The 22763-nt window shown below is 36.6% G+C and overlaps 1 protein-coding gene and 1 long non-coding RNA gene across 3 annotated transcripts; one reads left to right on the top strand and one right to left on the bottom strand.

Annotated features, from left to right (window-relative positions):
- Window positions 1–8979: 8979 nt before the first annotated feature.
- LOC133877271 (uncharacterized) lies at window positions 8980–13779 on the bottom strand. 2 transcript variants are annotated; one of them, XR_009901721.1, is made up of 3 exons: window positions 13676–13779; window positions 11870–12003; window positions 8980–9295 (listed from the first exon to the last, which is right to left on the bottom strand). It is a non-coding gene; the product is annotated as an uncharacterized LOC133877271 (long non-coding RNA). The 2 variants fall into 2 exon arrangements; XR_009901720.1 differs by lacking the exon at window positions 13676–13779 and adding an exon at window positions 12106–12168.
- Window positions 13780–16411: 2632 nt separating this feature from the next.
- On the top strand, window positions 16412–18365 carry LOC133878525 (L-ascorbate oxidase homolog). The gene is made up of 3 exons (XM_062317084.1): window positions 16412–16653; window positions 16835–17944; window positions 18065–18365. The coding sequence occupies exons 1-3, from the start codon at window positions 16412–16414 to the stop codon at window positions 18363–18365; spliced, it is 1653 nt and encodes a 550-aa protein (XP_062173068.1).
- Window positions 18366–22763: the final 4398 nt, after the last annotated feature.

The following is a 22763-nucleotide window of genomic DNA, read 5'->3' as shown; positions in this document are numbered from 1 at the left end:
GATCGATCAGATGATTTATCGATCCTATGGATCTATCATGATCGATTGGATGATCTATCGATCTTATTGATCTTTCATGATCGATCAGATGATCTATCATGATCAATCAGGATCAATCAGATGATCTATTATGATAGATTGAACGTTCGATCCATCATAGTGTAGTAGTCTGATTGATCATGATAGAATAATATGATCGATAGACCATCCGATCGATCATAATGCATTAGTCCGATTGATCGTGATAGATTTCTATCGATCAAACTTGACATTGTGAGGTTCGATCTAACGTGCGATTGATCGTAAGTACTAGTCCGACCGATCATAATAGGATCATAGGATCGATAGAAGATCTGATCGATCCCAATATATTACTCCGATTGATCAATATTTTATTTTATTTTAAAATTTTATATCTTAGTTGATTAAAATTTTATTTTCCTTTTTTATTTATTTATTTTTTTTAATCTTTTCTCGAAATAAAAATTTTAACTCAATTAAAAAAAAAAAAATTAGATTTAGTCATTTTAGAAAATCACTCTTTTTGTAATTTTTTTTTAAAAAAAAATTATTAACTGAATTTTTGTCATATAGCAAAAAAAAAAAAATAGATTTTATTTTATTTTTTTAGTTTTTTAGTGTTTTTTTTTTTTTTAATTTTTATATTCAATTGGAGCTTTTTTTTAGGAGGGGGCACGCGGGATACCAAATTTTTCGTGTCCCCCGCGCACGCCCACTGTTGTTTTTCAAAAAATTTCACTTCCTTTCTCCCCTGCCCTTTCTTTCTTCTTTCTTGTTCTTCTTTTCTTTTCTCTTCCCTTTTCTTTCTCTAAACTTCACTTGCCTCAGCCAACTCGTCCTTCCCGTTTCTCTTTCTTTTCCTTTTCTTTCTCCATACAAGGTTCGTTTTCAGTTATTTCTTCTTCTATCCTTTGTGTTTCAGAATAATAATCCTTGCTTTTTTGTTATGTTTTTCTGTTTGGAGAGACCTACTTCTAAGCCATATACGTGTATAATGTGATTGTGTTGGTGATTCTTGTCGTTGATGGTACTCTTATGCTTTCGCTTAGAAATTGATCTAAATTACTTTCCTGTTTGATTGACAGAAATTTTTTCTTTTTAAATTTTAATTGTGTATTTTTGGTTAGACGGTCTGTTTGGTTGTTGAGAAAACGTAGGAAAATCTAACAGAAATCAAGAATTTTCAATTAGGGTTGTCTTTATGGGCATTGAAGTTTATTGGGTCTCAAAGCGACAATCTGCCATTGTTTTTTTTTTTTTCTCTTCAGCTCTTTTGTTTGTCTTTTCTCTTTTTGATATTGACACGATTTGATCTCATGGCTTATGGTGTTCTCTTGGAAATTTTTGGCTTTTAGGTTTGTCTTAAAGGGCATTGATGTTTATCAGGTCTCTTCAGCTCTTTCTAATTTATCTTTTATCTTTTTAATAATAACTTGATTGCCATTTTTTGTTCATTTCTTCTGGCTCTTAGTTTTCTCTTGTTCATTGGCTTAAGTTTTATCTTTCATTGTTGTTTCTACTTCTTGAATAAAAGAATTATGGTACAACCATTGTCCTGTCTTCTTCTTCTTCTTTTTTTTTTTTTTTTTTTTTTTTTTTTTTTTTTTTTTCTGGGTCTGGCCAATGCACTCTATTTTTCTTGAATTGGGTGAGGATGGATTTTAGTTTGTATTCAAGATTTCTACTGCAATGATTTCAGCTTTCTGAGTTTCGTATTTCTGGGGTCTTCTTAAATTTTTTTTTTTTTTTCTTTGGTCTTTTTCTTTTGGGTCTGGTGAATGTGCTCTGTTTTTCTTGAATTGGGTATCGATGGATGGATTTGCGGCACAACATGTATAATTCATATTCATAGAGTTTGCCCCATCCAAAATCATCAGCTCCAGCTTATATGTTAACATTCGCATGACTCCTATATGTGCATTTTGATGATATGCATTAAGATGACATAGATATATCACATTTCCATTTGTTGCTCACAATAATGAAGTTACTTTTTTTTTTTTTTGATGTACACTACAATAAAGTTACTGAGTATGGTAGATAATGTAATCCAGGACAATGATGTTCATGTTCATGTCCATGTGCTTGCTACAATTCCTAGCGTATGGTAGATACAGTAATGGAAATGAGCATATCTTGTAAAACTGTTAATTACATTTAAGTTCCCAAACCTTTTAGTTTTTGTCTTTAGCTTTTTGATATTCATGGTAGGTAACTTTTAATTTATCCCAAGGGTTGTGATGTCTGCAATCATCTTTCTTTATTTCTCTGTGTTGCTAATTACGACAAGCTTCTTCCAGGTTTGATATGTTGATGAGTTCGGAATTTTTCAGTCGTGTGTATTGTTCTTTGGTTCTGTTTGGTTGTAATCATGTAGCTTCCATTTGTTTGGGGAATAGGCTGGAGCTATTTTGTACAGTTGTATGCATTTTATTTATTTATTTATTTTTTCATTTCTTGCATTGATGCGATTGATTAAATGTACGTTCTACATATACATTACATCGATTTTGGAAGAAAGAGCATATATGACTGGGGGTGGGAAAAATTCATGGAGCTGTCGAAAGTGTTAGATGGGTTTATTGATGCCGACACTCTTATAATAAAGGCTCAAGTTCAAGTCATCAAGTGTGCTATAATTAACCAATTTGTAAATCTTGTGCATTAGTGTTTAATCCAACAACGTTTTGCTTTTGACATTCTTTAGTTGATATTTATGGCTTTGAAAAAGTTTGATCTTGTGGAAGTTTTCTTTCAGGACACTATTCTTTGTTTGTTCAGCTCTGATTTCTAAACCCTAAAACCCTAAATCCGAAACTCTAAACCCCAAACCCCAAACCCTAAACCCTAAACCCTAAAACCCTAAAACCCTAAAACCCTAAACCCTAAACCCTAAACCCTAAACCCTAAACCCTAAACCCTAAACCTTGAACCCTGAACCCTAAACCCTAAACCCTAAACCCTAAACCCTAAAACCCTAAACCTTAAACCCTAAACCCTAAACCCTAAACCCTAAATCCAAAGTCAGTTTCAGAACACGCATGTATGATCTACTGATAGCACAATCAGAGAGCATCTCAAAACTAAGCAGAGATATAAAAGAGAGTTGAGATTTTAATTAGCACAAATATTTTCCTGGACATAGAAAATTCAAATAAACCCACTCAACTCATGCAATGCGTGTGTGTGTGAAGACTTAACCCACAAGGTATGACTATCATAGATATGACAAAGAGCAACCAGATTTTCTAGACAAGAGAGAAAATCTGTGACAGATTAGCCAAAAGTCAAACCTTATAACTTACTAGGGCCTAGCCACCCTCACCTGATACACTCCCCCTGAGATGCAGCATCTAATTGTTTTACTTGTACCATGAAGGACAAAGTAAATTTTTACTTGCACGTAGAGGGCAAGGCATATAGCAAATTCAGTACATAAGCAGTGAATATACAATTTAAAGTGCATAATTCATATGATTTACTGCTTGATTCTTATGGTGCTGCAATCTAGTGGGAATGCCAGAGTTTTTAGGTTCTAGGTTCAACTAGCATGTGGTTAATTTGGCCATCTTATCAAAAAAATCTTCTCTTATCCAAAAATTCTTAGAAACACAAAGTCAGAGAAGGAAAGATGTACCTTTAGGGGAGTCGTGGATAGTGCACATTTTTCATCGTATGAGAAAAGAAGCTATCCTACTTTTGCATATATAGGAAAACACTTGGCAAATTATAGTCAGAAACTCTCAATTATATCTAAGCAAAGTAAATTAAGACCCAAAGAATTGAGATATCAGGAGAAAAGACATGCAATTATCTGATATGCCAAGAAAAAAAATATCCTGCAAATTCTCCCAATTTTTTATTTTTTATTTTTTATTTTTTATTTTTTTAATTTTATAAAAAAATAATGCAATATGGAAAAACATCATATGCATGACAAAATCAAACCTGATGATGCCAATACAAAAAAACAGTTGCTCGACCTGCTTTTTCTGTCTTCTCCAAAAAGTACCTGCATTGCTCTCTCAAGAGAATAGGGGGCACAACAAACTGGTTCCTAGATTGCATAGTAAGCACACAAATATAACAAGTAAAAGTGCAAGCAATCAAACTTGATGCCTTAGGATTAGGAACCGAATCCTAGGCATGAACACCTTCTCCTGCTAGGTGCGTTCATTCCCCCTCATGGGGTGAATGGTCTCATAACTCTTGACCCATACCTGCTTGACCTGAGGCGGTGGCTTGCAGGTCTTGTCCATGTTGTCCATTCTCCTTAGCATACCTTGCATTAGGCTCAGCAATCCTTCATAGCCATGGCTGCCATTGGGCTTCTGCGGCTTTCTCTTGTAGCGCCTTGATTTGCTTTTCTTTGTTTTGCCACTCTGATTGGCAGGAACAAACCTCTGCTGATGCCGTGGAGCTTGAAGAGCCGTAGAAGGTAGAGTGCCTGATATAGCTCTTGTTGGCAACTTCCTCTGAACCTTCAATTTCTGGAGCTGCAGACATTTGGATCGGATGTGATCGGTGATGCCGCAGTGGTGACAGGAGGGCAAGCTTCTTTTGTTTGAATGCTTCTTGACATTCTCTGCAAAATTATGGTTAGCATTCTTACAAATAACATTGCCCTTACCTTTTATATGTCTCCTATGCGGAGGGTCATATTTTGCTGAGGAAGAATCTTCAACTTCACTTTTCCTCAGAGCATCCTGCTTAATCCATGGCCTGTGGGATTTCAACAAATAACAATTTGGCCTAATATGACCAATCTTCCCACAATTATGATAAGTAGGGACAAACTTATCATGAGCTTGTGTACCTGTATCTTTGGATTTTGGCATCACATGATTAGTTAAGCAAGAATTTTCTAAACAAGCTGTATCTACTATCACAGGCTTAATAGCAATAGAATCTATTTCAGAATTAGAAGCATGTGAAGTAGAAGTACTCATATCATCAATAATTGAAGCAGGCTTGTTAGAAATATCTGAATGAATACAAAGCATGCTTTTCAAATTATCGCTTGAGAATTTTTTTCAAGAGATCCTCAGATTCTTTTAATTTATTCTCAAGTGTATCAATGATGTTAAATAGCATGGTATTCTCAGATCTCAAAGAGTCAATTAAAGCATGTGATTTGGTTAACTGAACAATCAATGACTATTTTTCTTGCTTCACCTTTTTAAGCTCTTTATGAGAAACTTTAGAATGTTGAGCATTCCTCAATTTATTAAAAACTTTAAAGAGCTTAATATCAGAATCCTCATTAGATAACTGAGAAGAATTCATAAAGGTGTAATAAAAAAAATAGAAGTCACAAAGATATGAGGATCACACTTAGGAAATAAATCCTTTCAACGGAGTGTGCCTGCTCTGAAACCAATTGAAAAATATAAATAGACTTCTAATTTTAACAAGTGTGTGTGAACAGTGTGCAACAAAACATTAAATGCGGAATTAAAGGAGACAAATATTTTGTTGACGAAGTGGAAACTCAATTAAGAGAAAAACCACTCCGGGGCAGCCAAACCCAGGATATCCACTATTCAGAAGACAAAGCTAGATACAAAGCAGTGACACTCACATACCCCTGATGCAGTGGTCGTACCTTGCTCTCTGACATGTAACCCAACATGAATGCTTCCCAACCAGGTCTCTTACCTGAAGGGGTTTTCAATGGAATACTTTACCTTAGGGCCAACCCCTAAGATAAACTTCAGTTTATAGCTCGACAACAGGACACTTGAAAAGGCTTCATAGGGATCTTGAACTTCTCTGAGCTCTTGTGGAATTCAATACCGAATTCTTGTAGTTCTCAATGCCCAGGGTCCTCTATTTATAGGCTGAGGTACAGAATGGGCGACTGTAGTGTTTTGTACGGACGCCGTCCAGACGGACAACTGTGCGACAGGATTTTTTGAAAATTTCGCTGAAAATCTCTCATGTTTAAGAGCCGCGTCCGGACGGTGAGACACTGACGTCTGGACAGTCATACGTCCGCTGCAAGTAACTTCCATATAAGGCTTTGCTCGTCTGGACCATGGGGGATGAGAGTCCGGATGGCTAAACTTCAACACACAATTTCCATATCAGATATGCGCGCGTCCGGACCATGAAGGGCAGGCGTCCGGACGGTTGAAGTCGAATCGGCAATTTCCATCTTAGTTGCACGGGCGTTCGGACCAAGGCTGTCTGACGTCTAGACCGTGAAATTTGAATTGCGATTCTTGCCTTATGAAGTCGTGCGTCCGGACGGGATACCACATCGTCCGGACGGATGTATCGATCTTACCTTATTTTGAACTTGGAAAGAATCTGAAGCTGGTCGATTACTGAAGGGCGTTCAAACGGATGCAAGCTGTCATAGAAGCTTCTTGATACAGTATAGGGTCTGGACGGAATGACCGAGCGTTCGGACGGTCAACTGTAACCGCCTTTCCAAAGTAGCACTGAAAGCTTCCATAACAAGGCTGCGTCTGTACAGTGTTGCCCAAGTGTCCGGACGGTTGCACTTTGGCTGCACGCAATTACCATAATAAGGCTTTGAGCGTCCGGACCCTAAAGGCTGATGTCCGGACGGGATCACACATCATTCGGACGGTAGCAGCCGTCTTCCCATCTGTGTCTTGAGTTAGAAACCCTAATGCTTGTTAAACATTGAACGGCTTCCGGACGGTATAACCACGTCGTCTGGACGGATGCACTGAAACACTGGGATTTTCTCGAACTCTGAAAAGTGTTTGGACGATTTGCCATTACGTTCGAATGGATGCAATCTTGAACTGTTCGAAGCTTCTTGACACTGATGGGCATCCGGAAGGATGTTGCTGACTGATGAGCGTTCGGACGGAATACCATGTCGTCCGGACGACTGACAGGGAACCGAAATAAACTTGCTTCAAAACTTCACAGAATCTTCTTGAAGAACATAGTTGAAGAGTAGACTCTGGATAAAGCAGCATCCCTGTGAAAACAGTAACATTACATAGAAGTGATTTTGTCCAACAGAATGCAGCCAGCACAAAAACTAACAAACTCCCCCTTTGGCCATTCCGGGACAAAAATCACTTGACCGGTTAAAAATACAATCCTGGTTCGAATCAAAAATTACTCCCCATTTTTGTCACAAAGGGACAAAGGGTAAAACAGAGTAATGAGAAAAACCACACAACAATTACTCCCCCTTAATCTCTCAGAAGAACAAGGGTAAACAGAGTAACAATATCCACAGACAAAAACTTTCTAAGATCCAAAACAAAAGGAAAATAGAGAAAAGTCTGCAAGTGGCCCAAAAGAGAGGAACATAAATCCTCCAAGTATCAAATCCTATTGATCCACTGAAATCAAGTAACGGAGAGAAATCCGTAATAGCTGGATTTGTACAACTTTGGCTTCTAGCTCCAAAAGCTAGGAACCATGGACTAAAAAACCTTCAGTCGCTTGATTGTGCAAAGCCTGAACCAGGTTATCCGCAGATTGACATCCTCTAAGCAACTGGTCTGCAAGATAACTGAGGAGATTCAGTTAGGAGTCTGGTTATCCACATTTAAGATATTTTGTTTCATGATTGATCACACACCCACGATAATTAGGAGTCTGTTTTAATTTTTCAGCTTTGGCTATCTTGAATGGGACTTGTTTGACAAGTGGAGGGTGATTTCTGGTTTAATATTGATTTATTTGAGTAGTCAGAATGTTGTTTTCGATAATGTCGATATGACTTTTAGATAATATCGAAATCCTTCTCCTTGCCCTGAACTTGGTAATAGAAGGTCATTAACCTTCCCCCATATATGAGGATCTCCTAAAAAAATTTGTCTGAATTTCAAAGGAAATGAAAGATGGAGGTTAAGACCTAGGTGCCTCGGGCAGTCCAAGGTGCAGGGCTCACCTACCCGGAGCAACTCGGGCTCCCAATCCCTCTCTCTCATTATAAACTTTGGGCAGTAAGCCAGCAGTGGGTTTTAGTGGATCGTCACTTTTTTAGATGACCTTAATGAAATAGATGCAGCCATAAAGACTTAAAACACTAAACCCATAAAACTACTAAAACCCAAAACTCTAAACCCTAAACCCTAATATTGTATTGTTAATTTATTGTTCTATTGTTCAACCATTTTTGTTGAATTCCTTTGTTTTGAATGTATTCAATTTTAAAAATATTTGTACAATTTAGAAATATTGGTAAATAAGTAGTTCTGTTTCCTCTCTTCTTTTTCTAACCATTAGCAAATTGGCAATAGTATTTTAAACATTCAAATTTAACAGAAATGACGCCTTGTTGTCTCTGATTATTTTAATATCAACAATGACAAGCCTTACTGTCGTTGATAATATTGATATCGGCGATAGCAAGGGTTGCTCTCGCTGTCAATATATATGATATCAGTGGTGATCCACTACAAAAAATTTGCTTATTAGCGTCCAACAAATTTGGCTGCTAATAATATTATTTTGGCTGCTATTGATCAACAGTAGCCAAACTTGGCCGTTAAAAAGTGGCCGCTAATAGTCCGACGCAAAAGACTATTAGCGGCCACATTTTTGACTCGCCGCTAATATTTTTTTTTATAGAGGCGAACTTGGCGGCCACTAAAAATAATTTTACCCGCCGCAATTTTTTGTTAACCGAGTGCAAGAGTTGCCGCTAATACTAGACTATTAGCGGTGACACGTATGTGGCCCCTAATAGTGAAAATAGTCTAGTATTAGCGGCCACACGTATGTGGCCGCTAATACTATTAAAAAATGAAAAAATATATATATTTTAAAAAAAAATTAAAAATTCAGATCCACCCATCCTCACTAATACTATTAAAAATTCATAATAATATTTTTATTTTGGAAAATCTATTTTTAGGTATCAATAACAAAACAATACCAATAAAAATAATAACAACACAATACAGATAGATCAAAAGGCAACAAAATATACACAATAAAGCAGATTTGAACTGCCACAACACTCTTTTAAGTTTAGCGCATTATAGGGAAAAAAAAAATTAAAAAAATAAGTTCCAAACTCAAACATGTTACAATACAAATAAGTAACCTGGCTTCCCAATCAAATCAACCAGATATTCCTCGAAATATGTACAAGTTATACCAAATAAGGTGTCCCTGCCAATAAGATGATACTGAACAATAAAGAGTATCATTTCCAATTTGTCTAATAACCACAAATGCACCTTACCTAGAATCAACAGCCAACATTCTTCCAGGCTGATGCCTTGAGTTTCCAGGATTGGGAAGTTGAACATGTGTTAGCGGGAGAAACCTATATCAACAACCAATATACGGTAAGCAAGCTTAATAAGGACTAACCTACTGTAAAAAATTCTAAAAAAAAAATAATTTTTGGAAAATATATTTTTAGGTATCAATAACAAAACAATACCAATAAAAATAATAGCAAAACAATACAAATGTGTACTTTGTCTCTGTTTCTGGGTCTAACTCCACCATTATGCACATCATCTGAAGCAATCAATGCATTTGCTATATTGGGGACTATTGATCCAAATGATAAATTACATTCAGAAAAAGCAGCACAAAAGGAGCTGCTTGAACTAAAGAGTAAAGAAAAACTTTGCATAGGACAACTACATTCAGGTATTGACATTTGGAAACACAAAAGCCTACAATCCACTTTGAATTATATTGGTCCAAAACAATATTATCCAATACATTAATGACTTCATAGACATCATATTGCCATAAACTTGCAATAATAAGACGCAATGAAACTGAAAGTGGAATACTGGTAACTACAACATATATTAGAAATCAACAAGATATGAACTAAAGAATATGTTACCATGTTGGTACGTCGAGTCTAGACGACTCCGAACGTGGATTTTAAATTTATATGTTTTACCACTTGTAATAGTACAAATCTATTGTACTATAGTAAGGGTTATCGAACCACAGAGATTGAGAGTTGTTTTACGTAACGGGATACTTAAAGAGCGTATTTAACTTAACTTAAAAAAAAAAAAAAACAAAGTAAAGGTTGTAGAATTGAAGCTACAACAAATCAAGTGATTAAAAACTAGAAAATGAAACAAACTTAAAAGAAAACTTAGGGCAATGATCTTATCAAATCCTCAACCAATGGAATGCTTAAAGTCTAAATGGATCTTCCTAATATGCATGATATGAGCGCGTAATGGGCGTCAACCATTACGACGATCTCGACATGGAAATACTTTAGTTAAGACGTAATGATAAAGTACCTAGTTTCACATTAAACAACCCCACGTAAAAATTAATCTATAATTGAAAAACGTTTACACTACAAAAGGTGCGGGGTGATTAATGCTCCCTAGCTTACTACTCTATAAAACATCTTAATAAGCATACACAATACATGAAAAACATAATTAGGCCACAATGATAAGGTATCTTAGTTTCACACCGATCTATTCCATGAAAAGATTAAACTACAATGGAAAGATGTTTTACACTACCAAAGGTATGAAATGACCAGTGCTCCCTAGCATACCCTAGAAGGTAACTCTAATAAGTAAACACATATCATGTCAAATAGAACCGTTGCAAAAGACATCGTTCTTTTTCAAGAACGTTGGTTTTATTCAAGAAATCAAGAAAACTTATAGACAAGTGTAACTCTTTTTCATGAATAAATGGATTGGAATATTGAAGACAAAACTTTTTAGAATGAGTTTTGAAATCCTCTAGCCTTACACAATCATCAAACATATCAAGAAAAAACTCAAGAACATCAAGAACACTCCATCGCTTTTGGAAAAGATTTGATCAAAACCCTAAGAAAGGGTTTAGCTAGACATGAAGTAAACTAATCTAAGCATGAAATCAAAGGAAAATAGTAAAGAAAACAAGATTTAAATAAAATAAGAACACAATATTAATCTAATAGAATTCGGATTACAAAAGGAAATGAAAAGCACTAAAATTAACTAAGATACACTTGAGAAAATCGAAGCCCCCAAATGATGCATAAAAACTAACTCTCTCTACAGTCTCCTATTTATAGAGAAGAGAGTTTACAAATATCTAAGGAAGAGATAAGATAAGAGATAAGATAAGATAAGATAAGATAAGATAAGAGATATTTCTGAAATATCTAAGATATTTTGGAAATATCTAAAAATATCTAAGAAATATCTAAAAATATCTAGAAATATCTAAGAAATATCTAAGAAATATCTAAAAAATATCTAAAAATATCTAGGATATTTAAAATATCAAGGAAGAGTGACATGTCAACATTGTTTCAGATTGTTCCGAAAATATTTAAATTCGATCGATCGATTATAAATTCGATCGATCGCATTTCGCTCAATTGCATTCGTGGTTGCCCTGTCTCGATCGATCGCATATCGCTCGATCAATTTTTCTTTGACTGCTGATTCAATCGATAGATTTTTCTTTGACTGCTAATTCAATCGATCGATTATAAAGTCTATTGATCGATTTGCCTTAGCCGATTCTTCACTTGGCAGGTGCAACTTTGAACTTTGAAAATGACCAAATCACCCTTGATGTATTTTCAGGTCTAATTAGGGTATTTTGAACTAGATTTCAATTAAGACTTGAAAATAAGACAAAACACTAAAACACAACAAAATGTTATATTTACAACACAAACTAGGTATAACAAATGTAAATTAAGGGGTCTTGAATCGAATAATTGAAGACTTATTACATGCCAGAGCTGAACAAACAAAGAATAGTGTCCTGAAAGAAAACTTCCGCAAGATCAAACTTTTTCAAAGCCATAAATATCAACTAAAGAATGTCAAAAGCGAAACATTGTTGGATTAAACACTAATGCACAAGATTTTCAAATTGATTAATTATAGCACACCTGATGACTTGAACTTGAGCCTTTATTATAAGAGTGTCGGCATCAATAAACCCATCTAACACTTTCGACAGCTCCATGAATTTTTTCCACCCCTAGTCATATATGCTCTTTCTTCCAAAATCGAGGTAATGTATCTACAGAATGTACATTTAATCAATCACATCAATGCAAGAAATGAAAAAATAAATAAATAAATAAACAATGCACACAACTAAACCCAAAATTAACCAACCAACCAGAAGATTTTGATTTCTTTGGAACTTTATTCACAACAGCTATAGTAAACTGTGCAAAATAGCTCCAGCCTGTTCCCCAAACAAAAGGAAGCTACATGATTACAACCAAACAGAACCAAGAACAATACATGCGACTGAAAAATTCCAAACTCATCAACATATCAAACCTGGAAGAAGCTTGTCATAATTAGCAACACAGAGAAACAAAGAAAGATGATTGCAGACATCATAACCCTGGGGATAAATTAAAATGTACCTGCCACGAATATCAAAAAGCTAAAGACAAAAACTAAAAGGTTTGGGAACTTAAATGTAATTAACAGTTTTGCAAGATATGCTCATTTCCATTACTGTATCTACCATACCCTAGGAATTGTAGCAAGCACATGGACATGAACATCATTGTCCTGGATTACATTATCTACCATACTCAGTAACTTCATTGTAGTGTACATCAAAAAAAAAAAAAAAGTAACTTCATTATTGTGAGCAACAAATGGAAATGTGATATATCTATGTCATCTTAATGCATATCATCAAAATGCACATATAGAAGTCATGCAAATGTTAACATATAAGCTCGAGTTGATGATTTTCGATGGGGCAAACTCTGTGAATATGAATTACATGTTGTACTGCAAATCCATCCATCGATACCCAATTTAAGAAAAATAGAGCACATTCACCAGACCCAGAAGAAAAAGACCAAAGAAAAAAAAATAAAATAAAATTAAGAAGACCCCAGAAGTACAAAACTCAGAAAGCTGAAATCATTGGAGTAGAAATCTTGAATACAAACAAAAATCCATCCGCACCCAATTCAAGAAAAACAGAGCGCATTGACCAGACTCAGAAGAAAAAAAAAAATCCAATAAAAAGTGAAATAAAGAAGAAGACAGGACAGTGGTTGTACCATAATTCTTGTATTCAAGAAGTAGAAACAACAATGAAAGATAAAACTTAAGCCAATGAACAAGAGAAAACTAAGAGCCAGGAGAAATGAACAAAAAATGGCAATCAAATTATTATTAAAAAGATAAAAGATAAATTAGAAAGAGCTAAAGTGACCTAATAAACATCAATGCCCATTAAGACAAACCTAAAAGCCAAAAATTTCCAAGAGAACACCAAAAGCCATGAGATCAAATCGTGTCAATATCAAAAAGAGAAAAGACAAACAAAAGAGCTGAAGAGAAAAAAAAACAGTGGCAGATTGTCGCTTTAAGACCCAATAAACTTCAATGCCCATAAAGACAACCCTAATTGAAAATTCTTGATTTATGTTAGATTTTCCTATGTTTCCTCAGCAACCAAACATACCGTCTAACCAAAAATAAACAATTAAAATTTAAAAAGAAAAAATTTCTACCGATCAAACAAGAAAGCAATTCAGATCAATTTCTAAGCGAAAGCATAAGAGTACCATCAACGACAAGAATCACCAACACAATCACATTATACATGTATATGGCTTAGAAGTAGGTCTCTCCAAACAGAAAAACATAACAAAAAAGCAAGGACTATTATTCTGAAACCCAAAGGATAGAAGAAGAAATAACTGAATACGAACCTTGTATGGAGAAAGAAAAGGAAAAGAGAGAAACGGGAAGGACGAGTTGGCTGGGGCAGGTGAAGCTGAGAGAAAGAAAACGGAAGAGAAAAGAAAAGTAGAACAAGAAAGAAGAAAGAAAGGGCAGGGGAGAAAGGAAGTGAATTTTTTTGAAAAACAACAGTGGGCGTGCGCGGGGGACACGAAAAATTTCATGTCCCGCGCGCCCCCTCCCAAAAAAAGTTCCAATTGAATATAAAAATTTAAAAAAACTAAAAAAAAAAAACTAAAAAACTTAAAAATTAAAAAAAAAATAAAAACTTTTTTTTTTTTTTTGCTATATGACAAAAATTCAGTTAATAGTTTTTTAAAAAAATTACAAAAAGAGTGATTTTCTAAAATGCTAAATCTATATTATTTTTTTTTTAAATGTGTTCAAATTTTTATTTCGAGAAAAGATAAAAAAAAAAAAGGAAAATAAAATTTTAAACAATTAAGATATAAAATTTTAAAATAAAATAAAATATTGATCGATCGGCGTAATATATTGGGATCGATTAGATCTTCTATTGATCCTATGATCCTATTATGATCGGTCGGATTAGTACTTACAATCAATCGCACGTTGGATCGAACCTTCACAATGTCAAGTTTGATCGATAGAAATCTATCACGATCAATCGGACTAATGCACTATGATCGATCGGATGGTCTATCGATCATATTATTCTATCATGATCAATCAGACTACTACATTATGGTGGATTGGACTTTCGATCTATCAAGATAGATCATCCGATCGATCATGATAGATCATTTGATCAATCATGAAAGATCAATAGGATCGATAGATTATCCAATCGATCATGATAGATCTATAGGATCGATAGATCATCCAATCGATCATGATAGATCAATAGGATCGATAGATCATTCGATCAATCATGGTAGATCATCTGATCGATTATGATAAATCAATTGGATCGATAGATCATTTGATCGATCATGATAGATCAATATGGTCGATAGATCATCCAATCGTTCATGATAGATCCATAGGATCGATAGATCATCCGATCGATCATGATAGATCCATAGGATCGATAGATCATCCGCTAATAGTATATTATTAGCGGCCATTTTCAGAGGTGGTTGCTAATGTGATATTATTAGAGGCGAGCTTTCGGTCGCCGCTAATAGCTTCACACAAAAAGGTAATTTTACTTTTATTATTATTATTTTTTTCAATAATTATTAGCAGTGACACGAAATGTAGCCACTAATAGTATATTATTAGCGGCCACTTTTGGAGGTGGATGCTAATGAGTTCACACAAAAGCCAATACTACTTTTATTATTATTTTTTTTCTTCAATAAAATTAGTGACGACACGAAATGTGACCGCTAATAGTATCTTATTAGCGGCCGCTTTTCGAGGTGACCGCTAATAGTATATTATTAGCGGCCACTAATGAGTTCACACGAAAGCCAATACTACTTTTATTCTTATTTTTTTTCTTCAATAACAATTAGCGACGACACGACATGTGGCCGCTAATAGTATCTTATTAGCGACCGCTTTTCAAGGTGACCGCTAATAGTATATTATTAGCGGCCAATAATGAGTTCACACGAAAGCCAATACTACTTTTTATTAATAATTTTTTTCTTCAATAACTATTAGCGGCGACACGAAATGTGGCAGCTAATAGTATCTTATTAGCGACCACTTTTTGAGGTGGCCGCTAATGTATTTATTATCTATGTCACCGCTAATATATTCTCACAATAGCCCGCACATTGTAAACAATTATTAGCGACCAATATTAGCGGCCACTTCAAGCTCGCCACTAATAATAGACTATTAGCGGCCAATATTAGCAGCAAAATTTGTGTCGCCGCTAATAATGAACTATTAGCAGCCACTTTGAGTTCGCCACTTTGAGTTCGCCGCTAATGAGCCAAATTCTTGTAGTGTGATAATTAAGGCGCTGATATTTTGAAATCAAATATTACAACATGTTCGGCTCACGTGCCTATTTTCAACTATGATCGACAATAAGTATTATTAACGACGACTTTAATAGTCACTAAAGATTTACCAACAATATTAGCATATTCGGCTCACATGCCTATTTTCCGCAACGACAATAAGCAAATTATTAGCGGCAACTTTAATTGTTGCTAAAGATCGATTTATTAGCAACGACAAATTTTGTCGTTGCTATAAGCATTCTCAATAATTTTTAGGCTTCAGATTGAATTTCTTGTTCATGAGGGTTATATTCTCTAGAACGTACATAGTGTATCGAGTTTAAATTTTACATCAATTTCTATTTTTTTTACGCTCTAATTTGGTCTGCAACAAACTAATCGGTTTTCCTTTTATACAATTCTCTTATTCAATATAGGGAGAATATTATGACCGCCAACATATTAACCAATCACAATATTCAATTAAATTAAGGTAATTAAACTATCATCAATGACATAGTCAAAAAAAATAAAATAAAATAAAATAAAACAATGAGAGGAAGTGCGTAATGAAAGGGGCAAGAAAGAAGGGAGCACTCAGAGACAATGACGCGGGAAGCTCGAATGGTTGGGAAGTTGTCAATGGCATTTATAAAAGGGAAGCATGGGGCACTGTGAGGATGGTAGAAGAACTATCTTCTTCCATGTTAGGCACTAATTGAGTTTGCCAAAGAAGGACAATACTTATTTGAGAGAGAGAGAGAGAGAGAGAGAGAGAGAGAGATGGGAGATGTGACACTTTTGTTGCTTTTGTGCCTTTCTGCTACGGCATTTGTCCATGGTGAAGACCCTTACCTCTTTTTCAGATGGAATGTCACCTATGGAACCATTTCTCCGCTTGGAGTCCCCCAACAAGCCATTCTCATCAACGGTCAATTTCCCGGACCTAACATTAACTCCACCACTAACAACAACATTGTCCTTAATGTCTTCAACAACATTGACGAGCCATTCCTGTTGACATGGTTCTCATCATTTTCGTTCTTTTCTCTTTTCTCTCTCTCTTTTTTTTTTTTTTTTTTTTTTTTTTTTTTTTTTAAAAATTTTTTCTTGTCACTTATGATCCAAGAAATGCTAAAAAAAAAAACTTGAATAACCGTTGTATATTGTGTACCATCAATGCTAATGTTTGATTTGGTTTGGCAGGAGCGGCATCCAGAATAGGAAGAACTCGTGGCAGGATGGAGTGCTTGGAACCATGTGCCCGATTCAACCTGGGACGAACTACACCTATCACTTCCAAGTCAAGGACCAAATTGGAAGCTACATCTACTACCCCACCACCAACATGCATAGGGTAGCTGGTGCCTTCGGTGGCCTGCGCGTGAACAGCCGTTTGCTCATTCCTATCCCGTATGCTGATCCTGAAGATGACTACACCGTCCTTATTGGCGATTGGTACACTAAGAGCCACTCCACGCTCAAGAAATTCTTGGATAGTGGTCGCTCCCTTGGTAGGCCAAACGGTGTCCTCATCAATGGCAAATCTACCAAGGGCGACGGCAAGGATAAGCCTTTGTTCACCATGAAGGCTGGCAAAACCTACAAATACAGGATCTGCAATGTTGGGGTTAAGAATTCCCTCAACTTCAGAATCCAAGGCCACGCCATGAAACTGGTTGAGATGGAGGGCTCTCACACAGTCCAAAACACATACCAATCCCTTGACGTGCACGTAGGGCAATGTTTCTCAGTTCTTGTCACTGCTAACCAAAATCCCAAGGACTACTACGTGGTGGCCTCCACTCGGTTCACCAAGAGCGTGCTTAGCAGTAAGGGTATTATACGTTACATTGGCGGAAAGGGCCCGGCCTCACCTGAGATCCCTGAGGCCCCTGCCGGTTGGGCCTGGTCCCTCAACCAATTCCGAACATTCCGTTGGAATCTCACTTCCAGTGCTGCCAGGCCCAACCCTCAGGGCTCTTTCCATTACGGTGCCATTAACATTACCCGCACTATCAAGCTCGTGAACTCCGCCAGCAAGGTTGACGGCAAGCTTCGTTATGCTGTCAATGGCATCTCCCACATCGACCCTCCCACCCCACTGAAGCTGGTCGAGTACTATGGAATTGTGGACAAGGTTTTCAAATACGATACCATCCCTGATGACCCTCAAGCTAGAGGTGCACCCAAAGTCATTTCGGCACCGGTTGTGCTGAACATGACTTTTCGTAACTTTATCGAGATCATCTTTGAGAACCATGAGAAGAGCATCCAATCATGGCATTTGGATGGATACTCCTTCTTCGCAGTTGCGTAAGTGTGGCTACTAATGCAACAATGAACTCTTCCTTTTTTAATTGTATTTTCAAACAGTTGATGACGATTGAGTAATTGACGACTTGTGTTTTTTGTTGACTAAAATACAAATAATAGCATTGAGCCTGGGAGGTGGACCCCAGAATGCCGAAGGAATTACAATCTTCTCGACGCTGTAAGCAGGCACACAGTCCAGGTCTTTCCTAAATCGTGGGCAGCGGTCCTGTTGACAACCGATAATGCCGGAATGTGGAACATAAGGTCCGAGATAGCGGAGAGGCGCTACCTCGGACAACAGCTCTATGCTAGCGTTCTCTCTCCTGCACGCTCGCTCAGGGACGAGTACAACATTCCAGACAATGCCTTGCTTTGTGGCCTTGTCAAAGACTTGCCCCAGCCCCCACCATACAGCATCTAAGCTTATCCACCTCCATGCTAAGCCGCTTCACACAATGACAGACATCGTGAGAGGGAATGAATGAGACAGTTGTGTGTGAGAGATGAAAAACCATTTAGTTACGTAATTCGTAAGCATTTTTTTAAGCAGAGTGAACAATAGGAAAATAATAAGAGGGTTTGGAAAAAACAGAGTTGCTGGTCTTACGTCAACCATTTGAACATGATATCGAATTTTTGTACTGTTTATTTTTAAATGAGTATCCACTACCAAAAAAAAAAAGATCATTAGCGGCAACTTTTTGTCGCCGCTAATGCGGTCGCCACAGATGCTCCACCTCTAATTATCAATAGCGGCAACCCAATTCAAAGTTTATGGCAATATGATGTCTATGAAGTCATTAATGTATTGGATAATATTGTTTTGGACCAATACAATTCGTTAGGGATTGTAGGCTTTTTTGTTTCCAAATGTCAATACCTGAATGTAGTTGTCCTATGCGAAGTTTTTCTTTACTCTTTAGTTCAAGCAGCTCCTTTTGTGCTGCTTTCTCTGAATGTAATTTATCATTTGGATCAATGGTTAGTATAGCAAATGCATTGATTGCTTCAGATGATGTGCATAATGTTGGAGTTAGACCTAGAAATGGAGACAAAGTACACATTTGTATTGTTTTGCTATTATTTTTATTGGTATTGTTTTGTTATTGATACCTAAAAATATATTTTCCAAAAATTATTCTTTTTTTAGAATTTTTTACAATAGGTTAGTCCTTATTAAGCTTGCTTACTGTATATTGGTTGTTGATATGGGTTTCTCCTGCTAACACATGTTCAACTTTCCAATCCTGGAAACTCAAGGCATCAGCTTGGAAGAATGTTGGCTGTTGATTCCAGGTAAGGTGCATTTGTGGTTATTAGACAAATTGGAAATGATACTCTATTGTTCAGTATCATCTTATTGGTAGGGACACCTCATGAGGTATAACTTGTACATATTTCAGGGAATATTTGGTTGATTTGATTGGGAAGCCAGGTTACTTATTTGTATTGTAACATGTTTGAGTTTGGAACTTATTTTTGCAATTTTTTTTTCCCTATAATGCGCTAAACTTAAAAGATTGTTGTGGCAGTTCAAATCTGCTTTATTGTGTATAGTTTGTTGCCTTTTGATCTATCTATATTGTTTTGTTATTATTTTTTGTTATTGATACCTAAAAATATATTTTCCAAAAAATATATATTTTTTTGAATTTTTAATAGTATTAGTGAGGATGGGTGGATCTGAATTTTTAATTTTATATATATATATATATATATATATTCATTTTTTAATAGTATTAGCGGCCACATACGTGTCGCCGCTAATACTAGACTATTTTAACTATTAGCGGCCACATACTTGTCGTTGCTAATAGTCTAGTATTAGCGGCAACTCTTGGACTCGGTTAACAAAAAATTGCGGCGGGTAAATTATTTTTAGTGGCCGCCAAGTTCGCTTCTATAAAAAAAAATTAGCGGCGAGTTAAAAATGTGGCTGCTAATAGTCTTTTACGTCGGACTATTAACGGCCAGGTTTGGCTGTTGTTGATCAATAGCGGCCAAAATAATATTATTAGTAATCAAATTTGTTGGCCGCTAAAAAGCAAATTTTTTGTAGCATCATATATATTGACAGTGAGAGCAACCCTTGTCGTCGTCGATATCAATATTATCAATGACAATAAGTCTTGTCGTTGCTGTTATTAAAATAATCAGAGACGACAAGGCGTCATCGCTGTTAAATTTGAATTTTTTAAATACTATTGCCAATTTGCTAATGGTTAGAAAAAGAAGAGAGGAAACAACATTACTTATTTACCAATATTTCTAAATTGTACAAATATTTTTAAAATTGAATACATTCAAAAGAATGGAATTCAATAAAAACGGTTGAACAATAGAACAATAAATTAACAATACAAGATTAGGGTTTAGGGTTTAGAGTTTTGGGTTTTAGTAGTTTTATGGGTTTAGCCTTTTAAGTCTTTACGTCTGCATCTATTTCATTAAGGTCATCCAAAAGAGTGACGATCCACTAAAACCCACTGTTGGCTTATTGCCCAAATTTTAGGTAATGAGAGAGAGGGATTGGGAGCCCAAGTTGCTTCGGGAAGGTGAGCCCTGTACCTTGGATTGCCTGGGCCACCTAGGTTAGGACCTTAGGGTTTAGGGTTTAGGGTTTAGGGTTTAAGGTTTAAGGGTTTTAGGGTTAAGGGTTTAGGGTTTAGGGCTTAGGGTTTAGGGTTTAGGGTTTAGGTTTTAGGGTTTAGGGTTTAGGGTTTAGGGTTTAGGGTTTAGGGTTTAGGGTTTAGGGTTTAGGGTTTAGGGTTTAGGGTTTAGGGTTTAGGGTTTAGGGTTTAAGGGTTTAGGGTTAAGGGTTTAGGGTTTAGGGTTAAGGGTTTAGGGTTTAGGGTTAAGGGTTTTAGGGTTTAGGGTTTAGGGTTTTAGGGTTTAGGGTTTAGGGTTTAGGGTTTAGGGTTTAGGGTTTAGGGTTTAGGGTTTAGGGTTTAAGGGTTTAGGGTTAAGGGTTTAGGGTTAAGGGTTTAGGGTTTAGGGTTAAGGGTTTAGGGTTAAGGGTTAAGGGTTTAGGGTTAAGGGTTTAGGGTTTAGGGTTTAGGGTTTAGGGTTAAGGGTTTAGGGTTAAGGGTTTAGGGTTTAGGGTTTAGGGTTTAGGGTTTAGGGTTTAGGGTTTAGGGTTTAGGGTTTAGGGTTTAGGGTTTAGGGTTTAGGGTTTAGGGTTTAGGGTTTAGGGTTTAGGGTTTAGGGTTTAGGGTTTAGGGTTTAGGGTTTAGGGTTTAGGGTTTAGGGTTTAGGGTTTAGGGTTTAGGGTTTAGGGTTTAGGGTTTAGGGTTTAGGGTTTTAGGGTTTAGGGTTTTAGGGTTTAGGGTTTAGGGTTTAGGGTTTAGGGTTTAGGGTTTAGGGTTTAGGGTTTAGGGTTTAGGGTTTAGGGTTTAGGGTTTAGGGTTTAGGGTTTAGGGTTTAGGGTTTAGGGTTTAGGGTTTAGGGTTTAGGGTTTAGGGTTTAGGGTTTAGGGTTTAGGGTTTAGGGTTTAGGGTTTAGGGTTTAGGGTTTAGGGTTTAGGGTTTAGGGTTTAGGGTTTAGGGTTTAGGGTTTAGGGTTTAGGGTTTAGGGTTTAGGGTTTAGGGTTTAGGGTTTAGGGTTTAGGGTTTAGGGTTTAGGGTTTAGGGTTTAGGGTTTAGGGTTTAGGGTTTAGGGTTTAGGGTTTAGGGTTTAGGGTTTAGGGTTTAGGGTTTAGGGTTTAGGGTTTAGGGTTTAGGGTTTAGGGTTTAGGGTTTAGGGTTTAGGGTTTAGGGTTTAGGGTTTAGGGTTTAGGGTTTAGGGTTTAGGGTTTAGGGTTTAGGGTTTAGGGTTTAGGGTTTAGGGTTTAGGGTTTAGGGTTTAGGGTTTAGGGTTTAGGGTTTAGGGTTTAGGGTTTAGGGTTTAGGGTTTAGGGTTTAGGGTTTAGGGTTTAGGGTTTAGGGTTTAGGGTTTAGGGTTTAGGGTTTAGGGTTTAGGGTTTAGGGTTTAGGGTTTAGGGTTTAGGGTTTAGGGTTTAGGGTTTAGGGTTTAGGGTTTAGGGTTTAGGGTTTAGGGTTTAGGGTTTAGGGTTTAGGGTTTAGGGTTTAGGGTTTAGGGTTTAGGGTTTAGGGTTTAGGGTTTAGGGTTTAGGGTTTAGGGTTTAGGGTTTAGGGTTTAGGGTTTAGGGTTTAGGGTTTAGGGTTTAGGGTTTAGGGTTTAGGGTTTAGGGTTTAGGGTTTAGGGTTTAGGGTTTAGGGTTTAGGGTTTAGGGTTTAGGGTTTAGGGTTTAGGGTTTAGGGTTTAGGGTTTAGGGTTTAGGGTTTAGGGTTTAGGGTTTAGGGTTTAGGGTTTAGGGTTTAGGGTTTAGGGTTTAGGGTTTAGGGTTTAGGGTTTAGGGTTTAGGGTTTAGGGTTTAGGGTTTAGGGTTTAGGGTTTAGGGTTTAGGGTTTAGGGTTTAGGGTTTAGGGTTTAGGGTTTAGGGTTTAGGGTTTAGGGTTTAGGGTTTAGGGTTTAGGGTTTAGGGTTTAGGGTTTAGGGTTTAGGGTTTAGGGTTTAGGGTTTAGGGTTTAGGGTTTAGGGTTTAGGGTTTAGGGTTTAGGGTTTAGGGTTTAGGGTTTAGGGTTTAGGGTTTAGGGTTTAGGGTTTAGGGTTTAGGGTTTAGGGTTTAGGGTTTAGGGTTTAGGGTTTAGGGTTTAGGGTTTAGGGTTTAGGGTTTAGGGTTTAGGGTTTAGGGTTTAGGGTTTAGGGTTTAGGGTTTAGGGTTTAGGGTTTAGGGTTTAGGGTTTAGGGTTTAGGGTTTAGGGTTTAGGGTTTAGGGTTTAGGGTTTAGGGTTTAGGGTTTAGGGTTTAGGGTTTAGGG

This window comes from Alnus glutinosa, chromosome 9 (assembly GCF_958979055.1).
Source record: "Alnus glutinosa chromosome 9, dhAlnGlut1.1, whole genome shotgun sequence".
NCBI classification, from domain to species: Eukaryota; Viridiplantae; Streptophyta; class Magnoliopsida; order Fagales; family Betulaceae; genus Alnus; species Alnus glutinosa.
The sequence above is the reverse complement of the archived record's forward strand: the minus strand, read 5'-3'. Positions and strand labels throughout refer to the sequence as shown.